General features: G+C 39.8%; 1 protein-coding gene across 4 annotated transcripts in view; it reads right to left on the reverse strand.

The window, feature by feature from the left end:
* Positions 1 to 18237, reverse strand: part of ryk (receptor like tyrosine kinase) — a 334382-nt gene that overhangs the window by 18915 nt on the left and 297230 nt on the right. For all 4 annotated transcript variants that reach the window (XM_073040549.1, XM_073040548.1, XM_073040551.1 and 1 more), the window contains one exon: positions 11184 to 11343. In XM_073040549.1, coding sequence (XP_072896650.1) covers positions 11184 to 11343 — 160 coding nt within the window. The remainder of the gene's footprint in view (positions 1 to 11183; positions 11344 to 18237) is intronic.

An 18237-nucleotide genomic window follows, 5' to 3' on the forward strand; every position in this document is an offset into this window, starting at 1 on the left:
GCCAAACTTCCCTGGATCCCATGCCTTCTGACTTTCTGAATAAGCCTACCGTGTGGAACCTTGTCAAATGCCTTACTAAAATCCATGTAGATCACATCCCCATGTAGATGCACTACCCTCATCTATATGCCTGGTCACCTTCTCAAAGAACTCTATCAGGCTTGTTAGACATGATCTGCCCTTCACAAAGCCATGCTGACTGTCCCTGATCAGACCATGATTCTCTAAATGCCCACAGATCCTGTCTCTAAGAATCTTTTCCAACAGCTTTCCCACCACAGATACCCATTGTATCATAAGCAAAGGCAGATAGGCAGGAGTGGGTGCGGTGGCTCTGTACGTTAAAAATGAAATCAAACTGTTAGAAAGAGGTGACAAAGGATCAGAAGATGTAGAATCCTTTTGGGTAAAGTAAGAAACTGAAAAGATAAAGAATATATTACTCCTCCTGACGTTAGTTATATATAGGCCTCCGAGCAATACGAAGAATGTAGGATACTAAAAACAAAAGGAGATGGAAAAGGCATGTGAAAAGGGCAATGTTATGAAAGCTGTGGGGGTTTCTAATATGCAGAGACTTGGGAAATCAGGTTGGTGCTGGATCCTAAGAGAGTAAATATTTAGGATGCTCTGTTAGAGCACCTTGTGGTTGAGCCCACCAGAGGAAATGCAATTCTGGATTGGATCAGATTTGATTGGGAGCTTAAGTTAAAGGAACCCTTTGGAGGCATTAATTTGATAGAATTCACCCTGCAGTTTGAGAGGTAGAAGCTAAAATCACATGTATTGGAAACAGCGGCATAAGGAGAATGAGAGAGGAGCTGGGCAAAATTGACTGGAAGGGGACACTAGAAGGGAGCAACAATGGGTGGAGTTTCTGGGAGCAGTTCAGAACGCGCAGGATAGATACACAGCAAAAACAGGAAATACTCCAAAGCAGGATTAAGCTACTGTGGCCGACAAGGGAAGTCAATACAAAAAGAAAAGCAAAATAGAGGGCATATAATATCGCAAAAATTTGTGAGAAGGTAGATGATTGGGAAACTTATAAAAACCAACTGAAGGCAAATTAAAAAAAAACATATCTAGAGGATAAAAATGAAATATAGCTAGTCAATAATATAGAAGAGGATACCAAAATGTTTTTCAGATATACAAATAGAAAATCACAGGTGAGAGTGGATATTAGACTGCTGGAAAATTACACTGGAGAGATAGTAATGGGGAAGAAAGAAATGGCAGAGGAATTTAAGTATTTTACATCCATCTTCACTGTGGAAAATATTAGCAATATGCCAGAACTTTGAAATTGTCAGGGGGCAGAAGTGAGTGTAGATGCTATTACTAAGGAGAAGGTGCTTGGGTAGGTGAAAATCTGAGGGTACATTAGTCACTTGGACCAGATGGACTACACTCAGGGTTCTGAAAGAGATAGTTGAAGAGATTCTGGAAGCATTAGTAATGGTCTTTCAAGAATCATTAGATCCTAGAATGGTTCCAGAAGATTGAAAAATTACAAATAGCACTCCACTCTTAAAAGGACAGAGGGAGGCAGAGAAAGGAAATTATAGGCCAGTTATCCTGACTCGCCTAGTGTGAAAGATGTTAGAGTCCATTATAAGGATGAAGTAGGCCATGATAAAATAGGCCAAAGCCAGCATGGTTTGCTTAAGGGGAAGCGCTGTTTAACAAACGCATTGTAATTATTTTGAAGAATTAACAGGCTGGATAGACAAAGAAGAGTCAGTGGATATTGTTTACCTGGAATTTCAGAAAGTCTTGGACAAGATGGCATATGATGCTGCTGAACAAGCTAAGAGCCCATGGCATTACAGAAAAAATACTAGCATGGACAGCAGATTAGCTGACTGGCAGGAGGCAAAAAGTGGGAATGAAGGGGCTCTTTTGAGGTTGGCTGGTGCTCACTAGTGGTGTCCTGTAGGGGTCTGTGTTGGGACTGTTTCTTTTCATGTTGTATGTGAATAACTTGAATGACAGAATTGATGGCTTTGTGGTCAAGTTTATGGACGATGGTTAGTGGAGCAGCAGCTAGAGTTGCTGAAGCAAAGTGTCTGCAGAAGGACAAGACAGATTGGGAGAATGGGCAAAGTGGCAGGAAAGTGTATGGTCATGCACTTTGGTAGAAGGAATAAAGGTGTAGACTATTTTTTATATAGGGTGAAAATTCAAAAATTTGTGGTGCAAAGGGACTTGGAAACCCTCATGGGATTCTCTGAAAGTTAACTTTCAGCTGAGTCAGTGATAAGGAAGGCAACTGCATTCATTTCGAGAGGACTAGAATATAAAATCAAGGATGTAATGCTGAGACTTTACAAGGCATTGGTCAGACCACTCTGGAAGTACTATGAGCTGTTGTGGGTCCCTTAAGAAAAGATGTGTTGACATTGGATAGGTATACAAGAATGATTCTGGAATGTACTGTATGAAGAGCGTTTGATGTCTCTGGGCTTGGACTTGCTGGGAGGGGCAGAGGGGTGGATGGAATCTCATTGAAACCTGTTGAATATTGAAAGGCCTAGATATGAGTGGAGGGGGAAGAGCATGTTTCCAATAGTGTGAGAGTAAGACCAGAGGGAATAGCCTCAGAATACAAAGACATCAATTTAGAACAGAAATGAGGAGCAATTTATTTAGTCAGAGGCTAGTGAATCTGTGCAATTGATTGCAACAGATGGGTGTGGAAGCCAAGTCATTGGGTATATTTGAAGCAGAGGTTGAGAGGTTCTTGATTTGTCAAGGCGTCAAAGGTCATGGGGAGAAGCAGGAGAATAGGGTTGAGATGAACAATAAATCAGCCATCATGGAATGGTGGAGCAGCCCTGATGAACTAATTGGCTTAATTCTGCTCCTATGTCTTATGGTCTTAATTTTTGAAGAGGTGATTAAGGCACCCAGGGCACGGTTATGCTTATAAGCACAAAAACACTTTATCAAGTCTCTTTACTATTAGAAGGTCAGAGCATAAATTGGCTTGTTATGCGGATGACATTTTGATCTATCTAGGGCAACCAACATACTTTTTACCTAAATTGATGCAATCCTTTGAACAATGTGGTCAATTATCAGGATACAAGATCAACATAGATAAAACCTAATTACTCTCATATTACTATAGCCCACCAAGAGAAACTGAAAGTCGATACCCCTGGGTATGGCAAACAGAGTCTTTCAAATATTTGGGCATCATTATGCCAAAAGATTTGGCAAAATTATCAGAATGTAATTATCAGCCTTTATTAAGGAATTAATAATTCCTTAATTAAAATTAAAAAATTAAAATTAAAAATTAAAAAATTAAGGAAGATGTGGCAAGATGGAACCTGATTCTTTTTTTCAGTATCAGTTCAAGGATTGAGTCTATTAAAATGAATATACTGCCCAGACTTTTATATCTCTTTCAGACCCTACCAACAGAGATGAATGAAAATCAGTTCAATGAATGGAACAAAATGCTATCAAGGTATATTTGGCAGGGTAAAAGGCCTAGAGTTCATCTCAAAACTTTGCAATTAGCAAAGGAAAAGGGGGGGGATGGGGCCTACCTTCTCTTAGAGATTATTATTTTGCAGCACAGTTGAGAGCTGTGATATGTTGGTGTAACCCATCATATGACGCTCAATGGAAAAACATTGAGGAGCGGGTACTTCCCATCCCCATACAATCAATTTTGGCTGGTAAGAACCTGCAAAGGTACATAAATACTATTGATAACACATGGGTGAAATTGACTCTTAAAATATGGAAAACTACTATAAAAGAATATAATCTAGAGGGAGATATTGCAATTCTTAAATGGTGTGCCTATGACTTGGATTTTACACCAAATAAACTTTGGATGCTAGATTTAAGGACTGGACAGCTAAAGGAATAACAGTTTTTTGCAACATAATGAAAGAAGGAACACTGTTCAGTTTTGAAATGCTTAAAGAGAAACACTTATTAGAAAAACAAGATTTCTGTCGGTATTTACAGATGCGACAATATGTTAATATGACACTTAAAAATGTAACCACGGCAAGTCCATGCTTGATAGAGTTCTTTAGAAAAGCATACAATTCAGATAATGGTAGTAGAATCATTTCAAGCATGTATAAGGGGTTGTCAAATCTTAAAACACATTCGACTTCATACTTTAAAACAAAATGGAAGAAGGAAGGAGGGATAATTATATCTGAGGAAGAATGGACAACAATATGGAGGTATCAATGGAAGTGTACCAGTTCACAGAAATGAAGGGAGTTTGGATGGAAAAACTTGATAAGATATTTTATTACACCCTTTCAGAAATCCCATTATGAAAGTAACCTCCCTGTTTGCTGGAGAAATCGTGGAAATCAAAATGCAAATCATTATCATATTTTTTGGGAATGCCCTGTTATCAAAAACTATTGGAGGGAGATACACAATGCCCTAACAAGACATCTTTAAATATGAAATACCCTTAGAGAGTAAGACCATATATTTTGGATATATACCTCAAGAATGGTTGAAAAGAGATAAATATTTAATGAATATACTGTTGGTGGCTGATAAAAAGACTCTTACTAGGAAATGGTTATCACAGGAGAGCCCAACTTTAAATACATGGATGGAAATTACAATGGACATTTACAAAATGGAGAAGATAACAGCACCTGTTAATCATAAGCTGGAACAATTTGATTCATACTGGGAAAAATGGTTTAACTACATAATGACTCATAGGCCTGATTTTATTCTCACAAATGAATCTGTTGCAAAAAAAAATCACTCCCTACTTGTACATAGTTCTTTCCTTTTGCTTGTTTTTTCTTTCCACTCTTTTTATAAGTGTATACCTCAGATAAATACTTTGTGGAGATTTGTGATATATATGATTATGATATATATGTACAATGTCTGAAATACATCTTATGGAAATGTTTGTTTGATGAACTTCAATAAAAAAATAAATTACAAAAAAAAAGAAATTTTGAGCCAGTGACTTTAAAGGAACAATGATATATTTCAATATCAGAATGTTAACTGGCTTGCAGGATGGATCATAGTTGTCAGTGGTTCTTTGCAATTGCTATCCACGTCTGTTCAGGTAGTCGAAGCTGCAACCTTGACCAGTCTGAACAAGTTCCTTTCCTATATTCTGTTGATAATACAGTCATAGGAAGCACAGTATCCATGTTTCATTGCTGAGACGTGATTTTTTTAAAACTCAAATCTCTACTCCGATAAGAGCTGATGCAGCATATTAATAATAATAAAGACAAAACTCGACAGCATGGTAAAATGTGAATGAGATGTACTGCCCAACATGCATTAGGATATGTGATTTCCTGAATACAACAAATCACAAAACATGAAATTAAACAATAATGAAACTACTTGGTTTTGCACTTTAAAAGATTACTGACTCTGTCACTGAACTGTCTCCAAGGGGGTATACGGTTGCTGTCGCTTTTAAAAACCAACAGAAGGCAACCAAAAAAAGCCATGGATCGAAAAGATGAAATATGAAGGTAATCTAGCCAACAATATAAAAAATACCAGAAGCTTTTGCAGATGTATAGGAGTAAAAGAGAGGAGAGTGATGCTAGAGAGGTAGTAATGGGGAACAAGGACATGGCAAATAAAGTGAATAAGTATTTTGTATCAACCATCTTTGTGAAGACAGTAGCAGTATACTGGATGTTCAAGCGAGTCGGGGGGGGGGGGGGGGAGAGGGAAAAGTGAGTGCAGCTACTGTTACTACGGAGAAGGTACTTGGGAAGCCGATAGGTCAGAGTCACCTGGTCCAGATGGACTACATCCCAGGGTTTTGAAAGAGGTAGCTGAAGAGAGTGGGCAAGTAGTAGATGGAATATAGTCTAGGGAAGTGTATGGTCATGAACTTTGGTAGAAGGGATAGTCGTAGACTATTTTCTAAATAGGGAGCAAATTCAAAGATCTGAGGTGCAAAGAGTCTTGGGAGTCCTCATGCAGAATTCTCTTAAGGTTAACTTGCAGGATGAGTCAGTGGTGAGGATGGCAAATGCAATGTTAGCATTCCCTCCGAGAGGACTTGAATGTAAAATCAAGGATGTAATATTGGGGCTTTATAAGACACTAATGAAATTTGAAACTTGAGAAGAAGAAGCGAAATTCCAACGTGTCAGTATTTCAGTGGAATAAAGGAAATTACAAGGACATGAGAGGGGAATTGGCCAAAGATGACTGTAAACAGACACTAGCAGGAAGAACAGCACAGCAGTAATGGCAGAAGCTTTTGTGAAAAATGAGGTCAGTGCAAGGCAGATATATTCCAAATAAGAAGAAATTTTTGAATGATAAAAGGACACCACCGTGGCTGACAATGAAGTCAGAGCCATAGTAAAAGCAAGAGTACAAGGAAGTCAAAGCTTGTGGGAAGATAGAGGATTGGGAAGCTTTTAGAAACTTGCAGAAGGAAACAAAGAAGGTCACTAGGAAGGAAAAGATGAATTATGAAAGGAAGCTGGCGACTAATATCATGGAAGATACTAAAAACCTTTTTAAGTATATAAAGGGTAAAAGAAAGTTGAGGGTAGATATGGGACCAAAAGAAAATGACGCTGGAGATATTGTAATGAGAGTTGCAGAGATGGCAGAGGAACTGAATGCGTATTTTGCATCAGTCTTCACAGTGAAAGACATCTGCAGTATACCAGACATTCAAGAGTGTCAGGGAAGTGAAGTATGTGCAGTGAAAATTACGACTGAGAAGGTACTCAGGAAGCTTAATGATCTGGGGGTGGATAAATCTCCTGGACCTGATGGAATGCACACTTGGGTTCTGAAGGAAGTAGCTGGAAAGACTATGGACAGATTAAAAATGAATTTTCAAGAATTAATAGATCCTGGCATTCTACTGGGCGACTGGAAAATTGCAAATGTTACTCCGCTATCTAACAAGGGTGGGAGGCAGCAGAAAAGAAACTATAGACCTGTTAGCCTGATATCAGTGGTTGGGAAGTTGGTGGAATCGATTATTAGGAATGAGATTACGGGGCACCTGGTGGCACATAACAAGATAGGCCAAAGCCAGCATGGTTTCCTGAAAGGAAAGTCCTGCCTGACTAAGCTACTAAGATTTTTTGAGGAAATTACAAGCAGGGTAGACAAAGGAGATGCAGTAGATGTGGTGTACCAGGTACTGGAAATCCAGTCAAGACTGAATGGAAGATGAATGCTGCTAAATAGAGAGATCCTGGATACAAACCTGCTAGTTCTGCCAGAAAGCTTAAACTGGGGAAGATATTACCAATGGGGTTATTACTTCCATTTTACTGTGTAATTCACAGACAACAGCTTGTTGCAAAAAACCTAAGTGACTGGTTACTCAAATCATTAAATACTATTATTACAGTGGTAAAAAAAATCAAGTCCCATGCTCTCAATTTCCAGCCATTGAGAGCTATGTACTGAAAATGCTGGACAGCTTGAATGCTTGCTGTTCCACACACATAGAAAATGACCCTGAAAAGAAACTGCCTGAGATAACCATATAACAATTACAGCATGGAAACAGGCCATCTCGGCCCTTCTAATCCTTGCCGAACGCCTAGTCCCACTGACCCGCACTCAGCCCATAACCTTCCATTCCTTTCCTGTCCATATACCTATCCAATTTTACTTTAAATGACAATACCGAACCCACCTCCACCACTTGTACTGGAAGCTCGTTCCACACAGCTACCACTCTGAGTAAAGAAATACCCCCTCGTGTTACCCTTAAACTTTTGCCCCCTAACTCTCAACTCATGTCCTCTTGTTTGAATCTCCCCTACTCTCAATGTGAAAAGCCTATCCACGTCAACTCTATCTATCCCCCTCATAATCATAATCAAGTCCCCCCTCAACCTTCTACGCTCCAAAGAATAAAGACCTAACTTGTTCAATCTTTCCCTGTAACTTAGGTGCTGAAACCCAGGCAACATTCTAGTAAATTCTCTCTGTACTCTCTCTATTTTGTTGACATCTTTCCTATAATTCGGTGACCAGAACTGTACACAATACTCCAAATTCAGCCTTACCAATGCCTTGTACAATTTTAACATTACATCTCAACTCCTATACTCAATGCTCTGATTTATAAAGGCCAGCATACCAAAAGCTTTCTTCACCACCCTATCCACATGAGATTCCACCTTCAGGGAACTATGCACCATTATTCCTAGATCACTCTGTTCTACTGCATTCTTCAATGCCCTACTATTTACCATGTATGCCCTATTTGGATTATTTCTACCAAAATGTAGCACCTCACACTAGCATTAAACTCCATCTGCCATCTTTCAGCCCACTCTTCTAACTGGCCTAAATCTCTCTGCAAGCTTTGAAAACCTACTTCATTATCCACAACGCCACCTACCTTAGTATCATCTGCAGACTTACTAATCATATTTACCACCCCGTCATCCAGATCATTAATGTATATGACTAACAACATCGGACCCAGTACAGATCCCTGAGGCACACCACTAGTCACCGGCCTCCAACCCCCAGCCAGTCACTGTTGAATCCATTTCACTACTTCAATATTAATACCTAACGATTGAACCTTCCTAACTAACCTTCCATGTGGAACCTTATCAAAGGCCTTACTGAAGTCCATATAGACAACATCCACTGCCTTACCCTCGTCAACTTTCCTTGTAACCTCTTCAAAAAATTCAGTAAGATTTGTCAAACATGACCTTCCACGCACAAATCCATGCTGACTATTCCTAATCAGACCCTGTCTATCCAGATAATTATATATACCATCTCCAAGAATACTTTCCATTAAGTTACTGATGTCAAACTGACAGGCCAATAATTGCTAGGTTTACTCTTAGAACTCTTTTTAAACAATGGAACCACATGAGCAATACGCCAATCCTCCTGCACCATCCCTGTTTCTAATGACATTTGAAATATTTCTGTCAGAGCCCCTGCTATTTCCACACTAACTTCCCCCAAGGTCCTAGGGAATATCCTGTCAGGACCTGGAGATTTATCCACTTTTATATTCCTTAAAAGCACCAGTACTTCCTCCTCTTTAATCGTCATAGTTTCCATAACTTCCCTACTTGTTTCTCTTACCTTAAACAATTCAATATCTTTCCCCTTAGTGAATACTGAAGAAAAGAAATTGTTAAAAATCTCCCCCATCTCTTTTGGCTCCACACATAGCTGTCCACTCTGATTCTCTAAGGGACCAATTTTATCCCTCACTATCCTTTTGCTATTAATATAACTGTAGAAACCCTTCGGATTTATTTTCACCTTACTTGCCAAAGCAACTTTGTATCTTCTTTTAGCTTTTCTAATTACTTTCTTAAGATTCTTCTTACATTGTTTATATTCCTCGAGCACCTCATTTACTCCATGCTGCCTATATTTATTGTAGATATCTCTTTTTCCTAACCAAGTTTCCAATATCCCTTGAAAACCATGGCTCTCTCAAACTTTTAACCTTTCCTTTCAACCTAATAGGAACATAAAGACTCTGTACCCTCAAAATTTCACCTTTAAAAGACCTCCATTTCTCTTAAAGCAAATTTCCCATAAAACAAATTGTCCCAATCCACTCCTTCTAAATCCTTTCGCATCTCCTCAAAGTTAGCCTTTCAGTTAACAGATAGTATTATCTGTTTTTTGAAACTGATTAAATTCTTTGAAGACTCGAATGTTTAATTCAGTACTCAAGTCAAGAGGACCTGACATTGCTTACTTGTCAGAATTGTTTGCAAAATTTAATGAAATTAATCTTTACTTGTAAGGAAATGATGTGAATCTTATCAAAGTCAAATCAGTCAGCTCCACATTTCTGTCCAAGTTAACACTATTCAAGTGCAACACTGGCTGTTGCGATGTTTTCTAATTTCTGAGACACTCTGAGTTTGAAGAGAAAGAAAGAATATACTGTATGATGATGATCATTAACTATACTGTGCCCACTTGGGTGAGCTATATGGAGACATGTCAGAGAGATTTCAGGATCTTCTCTCGATCCAAATTCCAGGTTGTGTAATAAATCCATACCTGAACTCTTGTAATGAAGGATTAATAGGAAGGGTGGAGAAATAACTGATCTCACTACAAATGACTTTAAGCTGAAGCAGAGGTTCAAAGAATATCAAGACTTTTATTTGCAGAACGATATCTCTGGATACTATCCTGCATTGTGGAAAATGGTCAAGATGTTCTTTATTGCTTTTCTAACAATAAACATGGAGTGCGGTTTCAGTGTAGACACCCAATTTCTTTCAAAGCAATGAAACAGACTGCAAATTACTGAAGGCAGGGATCTGAGACTGCTTCTGAGTGCCATTCAGCCTGATGCTAAGAACCTGATGTCACTACACCAAGCTCATCCATCTCATTGAAAGGTGAAAAAGCAATGAAGTAGTGAATAGTTGGATTATTAAAATGGTTGATAACAATTGTTTTTACTGTAATTATATAAATAAATAATTTTATTTGTAGCTTTAAATAGATTTGAATATTTTTTCAATTATTTGTCACTGTTTGAATCTGCAGTTCCTATTTTTTCTAGTGTGCATCAAGTTTCAAAATCTTTCAAAGTTTTTATGTAATGGCAGAAAAGAGAGGGGATGTAGTCTGGGAGCCAAGGGAGTGGTAACCCTAAAAAGTTTGGGAACCACTGGCTTAGAACTTTATTCCCTGGAGCATAAAAGAATGAGTGGAGATTTGATAGAAGTATACAAAATTATGAGGGTTATAAGTAGTTGAATGCTGGCAGACTTCGTTCACTGAGGTTGGGTGAGACTAGAACAAGAGGTCATTGGTTTAGGCTGAAAGGGAAAATGAGGGAATTTCTCCACGCAGAGAGTGGTAACAGTCTAGAAATCAGCTGTGCCTTCATTGTAGGTTTGGGAAAGGGAGATGCGGGTTCAAAATCAATATTTAAGATAACTTTGGTTAAGTACATGGATGGGAAATGTATGGAGGGCAATGGTTCAGGTGCTTGTCAATGGGACTTGGAGAATATTAATTTGGCACAGACTAAATGGACCAAAGGGCTTATTTCAGTGCTGTAATGCTCCACGTTTCTATGTCTCTATGAAAATGATTAAATATCTCTCTGTTATTGTATATGCTATGATATTAAACCATTAAATTATTCCTACTGTTACACTTCAACATGCTTTAGATCAGTTGCTTACTACATCACTTGCACTTGAAAATTCACTGTTGACAAGACTTTCCAGTGCCATCCAACGAACAGGTCTATTTTCATTGTCTCCTAAGCAATGGTAGTCCATAGGGAAGAGATCCCTCGATAGAGCGTTGTCTGCAATCTTCACCTGAAGACCATCATCAATGCTAGAAGAATGCAGAAATACAATTGGCAAATTAATTAACTCCAATAAAAGTGATATGAAATTAAGCAACAATACATTACTACTCTTTCAAGGTTAAAACAAATGCAGATCAGAAAATCCCTGGAAGTGATTAAGATATGTAAATCATCTGATCAAAATAGTGGACTTGATTGCAATTCACTGTAAAAAAAACCTAAATCTTAACACAAATCTGCCCAGCTTTCAACATCCAAGGTACACTTTCATGAAGGGCAACATTTCTGAAGAGCACAACCCCACATTCTTTATTATATGAAAGCAACTTTCAGTATGAAGTTGAAAACACTTCCTTATATTTTAACCATACTTTTAACATGTAAACCAAAATTGCATAATTAAGAGCAAACAAAAGGAAATCTGCAGATGCTGGAAATTCAAACAACAACACACACAGCAGGCTAGGCAGCATCTATAGGGAGAAGCGATGTCGACGTTTCGGGCCGAGATCCTTCGCCAGGACTAACCGAAAGGAAAGATAGTAAGAGATTTGAAAGTAGAGGGGGAGGGGGAAATGCGAAATGATAGGAGTATGAAAATTTCCATTAGAGTCATAGAGCACCACAGCATAGAAATAGGCCCCTCAGCCAATTTAGTCCTTGCCAAACTGTTATTCCTCCTTGTCCCATGGATCCACACCCGGACCATAGCCTCCCCAACCCCCAATGCACTTCCCATCCACGTATTCTTCTCTTCAACATTGCAATTGAACCTGCATCCACCACTTCCACAAACAGCTCATTTAACATTTGCAACACCCTTTGAGTGAAGAAATTCCCCCTAAGATTCCCTTTAGTATTTCACTTTTCACCCTTAAGCTCTAGTTCTGGTCTCACCCAATCTTAGTGGAAAAAAGCCTACTTGCATTTAACCCATCTACACCTCTCGTAAATTTGTGTACCTCTCTCAAACATCCCCTCATTCTCCTACATCCCAACTTATTCAACCTTGTCCTTTAACTCAGGTCATCAAGGTCCCAGCAACATCCTTGTAAACTTTCCTGTTGATGGGTTCTCCATATTTGGCCTCACCAAGGCCTTACACAACTTTGACATAACATCCCAAGTCCTATACTCAATGCTTTGATTTACAAAGGCCAATGCGCCAAAAGTTCTATTTATGACCCTATTTACCTATGATGCTACTTTCAGGGAATTATATATCTGTAGTCCTGGATCCTACACAAAGCCATGTTGACTATCCTTAATTAGTCCTCGTCTATCCAAATACTCATATATCTGGTCCTTTACCGACTACTGACCTCAGGCTCACTGGCCTGTAATGCACTGGTTTAATCTTCAAGATCAAGTTTGTCACTCAACCATACATGAAATCACACAAATACAGCCAAACAAAACAGTGTTCCTCTGCGGCCAAGGTGCAAACCACAGTACCAACAGTCATACACAGCACAAGGCACATATAGTACACAGTAAATGTACAGTCACACAAAAAATATAATATAGCCTAAGTGTCCTGTCCTGTAGATTGATGAACTTTTAAAGTAACTTAAAGATCTTCATACCTCATGCACAGCACCTTTAAGAGAGTGAAAGTTCTTCGCCATGGCCTGAGCGAGGGGAGGGGAAGGAACTTGGACTACAAGTCAGGCCTCCTCTAGTCTGCATCTTGTTAGCAAATATGGAGTCACAGGAGAAAAAAAAAATGAGGACCAGAGAGAAGACTGCTGTATCAGAGAGAAATGAAATCCTGCTGCATTCTATGTCTGATGGAGACAGGCATTCCCTGGGCACGCCAGATATAGCGATCAGACTCAAAGGCTTTTCGATTTATAGAATGGACTGAACTGCTGATTCAGAAAGGCAGAAGGAGGAGATGTGTGTTTTATGATAAATTCTTGTTGAATCTCTGACGTGGCAATTTTGTTGAGCTCATGTTCCCCATACCTGGAATACCTAATGGTCAAACGCCATCCGTTCTGCTTACCTGGGGAGTTCTCCTCTGTAACCCTGACTGCAGTTTACATATAATCAAGCATTTGCAACACTGCATGATGCCACCTCCAAACAAGGAACAGTTCATCTCGATACATTTCAAATCACAGTCGGAGACTTCAACCAGGCTTGTTGAAGAAGTTCCACTCCAATGACCATCAGCATATAAACTGTAGCAACAGAGGTCCCAACATACTACACCACTGTTATACTAAGATACTAAGATACAACACAGTTCCATGCCCACACCACATTTCAGTAAACTGGATCACTTCGCTATCCTTCACCTATTTGCCTACCTGCATACACGCAGAGGCTAAAGAGCAAAGCTCCAGAGATTAGGACAGCAAACAAGTGGTTGTGGGAGGATGAGGAACAGCTACAGGATTGCTTCAAGTCAGTAGACTGGGCCGTGTTCAAGCACTCATTCAGGGATCTGAAAGAATACCCCATAGTTGTAACAGACACTATTAAAACAACTCTTGAAAAGTGTGTCCCCACAAAATCATTCAGTCTTCCTCAATTAGAAGCCCTGGATGAACCATGAGATCCAAAACCTGCTGAGATTGAGATCAGAGGCATTTATCTCTGGTGTGGAAGAAAAATGCTGTGACCTTGTGATGGACATTAAGGGTTAATCATTTTTTTTAAGATTGTGAATTCAAAGGCTATAATCATTTATCTGTGACTAATGTAAACTGTGTGACTGAAATGTGTGTTGAAGACGAGATGAGGAAACAACCATATCTGTGCTTCTTTGTTCTGAGAATTCTCACATGTCTGTGGTTAAGCAAGTCTGATATACTTCTCTAGGAACTAACACTTAAGTAAATGTATAAACGTTCAAGGATATGTTGTGCTACTTCGCTCTTCTGTAAAATTGCGGCCTAAGTTCCTCCTTACAGCTATAAGTGCTTCTTGTCACGTACTCTTGGGGTATTAATAAGAGTGTACTCTATTGTTAAGCAGAGTTCCAGGACTCCATTTTTGAGTTCTTGGGCTCTCCAATCTATCATGCATTAATAAAGATTTTCTGAAGTAACTTCCCTCCGGGTCTGAGTACTTTTCCCGCGACATCCGGTGACCAAAAAAGTTACAAGAGGTCCAAGTACAATCTTTCGAAAGCTATCTCACGGCTGAAGTGGACATTCTGTACCAAGCTTGAATCAATGAAGAGTGCTTGACAGTTGTGACAGGACTTGAATACCATCATCTCTTATAAAATTAAATGAAGCGACATTCTGGCAGTATGTTTTCAGGTTGATTGGGTGATCTGGTACTTTGCTGGTTCTGAGAGGATTCCACAGGGCTGCAAGCAAAGTGTGTGGCACGGAAGCAAGAAGATGGGGTGAGTCCATGACTGACCATCTCTCGTTGATTGATGACCTCGTCTCGCTGACAAAGACTGAAATTATTGAGATGGGTGCAGAGGGTGAGCGAGTGTTTAGTGCCATCTACCAGCCTCTTGCTGCTCCCAAGGGTAAGTCCTTTCGTTCAAACGATCTCTCTTTCTCCCTTGATAATATTGCCAGGACAAGGTTTAATCAATGCGGTATGTGGACCATGGACTCTAATTCATGTACATAATGCTCTGGGTAAGATTCTATTGCTATGTTGTGAGGTATTTTTTATTTTAGCAGTTTTCTGTAAAAGCAGTGTGTCCTGCTAGTATAAATGTTTTGGCTTTGGTTAAAGAAGCATGTTGCCCAACTTAGGAATATGACGACAGCCAATTACGTGTCATAACTTTCTGTCCAGTGGAGCATTCAAGAGTGCTGGCCCAGAGCAGATTCCTGAAGGACAGTAGTCTGGCTTGGCTTTTTTTTTGGGTGGGAGCTGCTGAACGGGGCACAAAGGTGCCACAGGATGCCGTTAGGAGAGTCCCTGACGTAAGAGGTGAAGAAGAAGAAGAAAGCCTTTAACTCCGAGTGGAGTCATCGGATGCCGTCGAGACAGCGTTTTTTAGCAGGCTTTCTTCCAGATGGTAAGTGTGCAAGGGAGCCGGCTGGATTAAAACTTCAGAGCCTTCACTCCAAAGTCTGGCGCTGATGCCACTGTGTCACCAGCTGGCTTGATTTAAGAGGTCCTTTGTGCAAATGAATGGCTCCAAGGAGGAAAGGCCAATACTGAGAGAGCCAGTTGGCTCAAAATGGTCTTCATGGGATATTTGGACTGTGGTGGGTACCTTCAAACTGGCCACTGGCTCAGTGTGTGAGTAAAGTGATACACCTGACTACTCCAGAAATGAGCTCCAATGTTTATGTGCACATTGGTAATGGGCCCTTTTATCTTTCTTTTCTATTCCTGTTACTGATAAAGTTGAGAATTGATAAATATACTTTCTTTATAATTTTATCTGTCATTTCTTGATGACCGATAACAGTGTATGGGACAGCATTTACACAGTATTCATTACAATCTATATTCCTGAATTGGAACATCCCAACTGCTGTTTGTCTGACCCCACATTATGCTGACCCTTGATGTGTATTGCTTATGGAAGGTGGCCTTCTCACTGTTGAGTCATGTGGCTGTTAGCAGAGTTAGCTAACAAGCCAAATTTGTATACAAGCCCCAGTGAGGATTTTTCTGGTTGCTGCTACTTTTGTTGCTATTTTGGGTGATTTTGAACCAAGGCAGCCTGTAGATAATGAACACTGAGCTGCACTGAATATGCCTTTTTGATTTTGTGTTTTATATTCCATACTTTTATTCGTTTTCTTGCACGTGGGGCGGGAAGGGGTTGATGTTTTTATTTCATTGAACGGGTTCCATAGTTCTTCGTTTCGTAGCTGTCCTTGGGAAGACAAATCTCAGAGCTGTATACTGCATACATACTTTGATAATAAAAGTACTTCGAATCTTGAATCTTTGAATGGGAGATAGCAGGGCATTGCTCCCAGATGAGCTCAATGTTTTCTATGCTCACTTTAACTGTCAAAACATGGAGGAACTATCACAAACTCCCATATTCACCAAGGATCTTATGAAGCCGATATGTAAGCTGCCTTCAGGAAGGTGAACCCACGAAAAGCATCCGGCCAAGACAGGGTACCTGGATACATACTAAAGACCTGTGCTGATCCACTGGCCAGTGTGTTTGCTGAGGTCTTTAAGCTCTCATTTTGGCAGTGTGGTACCCACCTACTTCAAAGCAGGCTTCAAAATACTAGTGTCCAGGAGCATGTTAACCTGCCTCAATGAATATCACCCAGTAGCACTTACATCCACTGTGATGAACTCCTGCCTGAGATGCAACTTAGATCCATTCCAATTTGCCTCAAGAGCACCAGGTTCACAGCAGATACCATCTCATTGGCTCTTCTCTCATTCTGAAACATCTGGACAGCAAAGATGAATGCATCAGGATGCTCTTTATAGACTACAGCTCAGCATTCAATACCATCATCCCTTCAAAACTATTCAAGACCTTGGCCTCAACACCTCTTTGTACAATTGAATCCTGGACTTCCTCAATTGCAGACCCAGTCAGTTCAGATTGGCAACATCTCCTCCATGACCTCCATCAGCACAGCTGCAATACAAGGCTGTGTGCTTAGTCCCGTTTTACTCACGTTACACTTACTGACTCTGTGGCTAAGCACAGCTCCAATGTCATATTCAAGTTTGCTGACACTGTTGTAGGCTGAATCAAAAAGGTGATAATGGATCAAGATATAGGAGGGAAATTGAAAATCTGGCTGAGTGGTGTCACAACAATAACCTCTCAACTCAATGTCGGCAAGATGAAGGAACTGATTATAGACCAGCAGAAGGAAACCAGAGGTCCATGAGCCAGTCCTCATCAGAGGATCAGAGGTGGAGGCTTAGCAACTTGAAATTCCAGGTGTTATTATTTCGGAGAATCTGTCCTGAGCTGTGCACAGCAATGCCTCTACTTCCTTAGGAGGTTGTGGCTATTCGTCATGACATCCAAAACTTTGATAAACTTCAATAGATGTGTAGTGGAGAGAATACTGACTGGCTATATCACAGCTTGGTATGGAAACATCAATACCCTCGAAGAAAAAATCCTACAAAAAGTAGTGGATATGGCTCAGTCCATCACAGGTAAAGCGCTCACAACCACTGAGCATATCTACATGAAGCGCAGTCACAGGAAAGCAGTGTCCATCACCAAGGACCCCTACCAATCCAGACAAACACTCTTCTTGCTGCTTCCATTAGGAAGGAATACAAGTGCCTCAGGACTTGCAGCACCAGATTCAGGAACAGTTACTACTACTCAACCATCAGGCTCTTGAACCAAAAAGGATAATTTCACCCGCTCCATCATTGAAATGTTCCCGTGTCCAATGGACTCACTTTCAAGCACTTTTCATCTCATGTTCTTGATAGTTATTATTTATTTATTTAACCTGTTTTAACTCTGCTAAGTCATCTAATACCAAATTTTTCACTCCAGAGAAAACAATCCAAGTTTATCCAACTTCACCTGAGTTTCATCACATCCCTTAAATACTTTTTTTTCCAAATAACTTTCCTATCCAATGACATTAGGATCTCTGATTTAGCCTGACCACTCTTCTTGAATAAAGGCAGACTAACCAAATCTGAACACAGTCGTTCAAGTAAGGTAGCACAATAGAATCAGAATCAGGTTTATTATCACCGGCGTGAGACATGAAATTTGTTAACTTAGCAGCAGCAGTTCAATGGAATACATAATCTAGCAGAGAAAAAATATATAATAACAAAAATGAAATAATGATAAACAAAAATACTGTATATTAAAAAAAAGTGATGTAGTGTCCAAAGATTCAATGTCCACTTAGGAATCAGATGACAGAGGGGAAGAAGCTGTTCCTGAATCGCCTGAATCCTGAAGCCTTCAGGCTTCTGTACCTCCTACCGGATGGTAACAGTAAGAAAAGGGCATGCCC

The sequence above is a fragment of the Hemitrygon akajei genome, chromosome 3 (assembly GCF_048418815.1).
Source record: "Hemitrygon akajei chromosome 3, sHemAka1.3, whole genome shotgun sequence".
In the NCBI taxonomy this organism is placed as follows: domain Eukaryota; kingdom Metazoa; phylum Chordata; class Chondrichthyes; order Myliobatiformes; family Dasyatidae; genus Hemitrygon; species Hemitrygon akajei.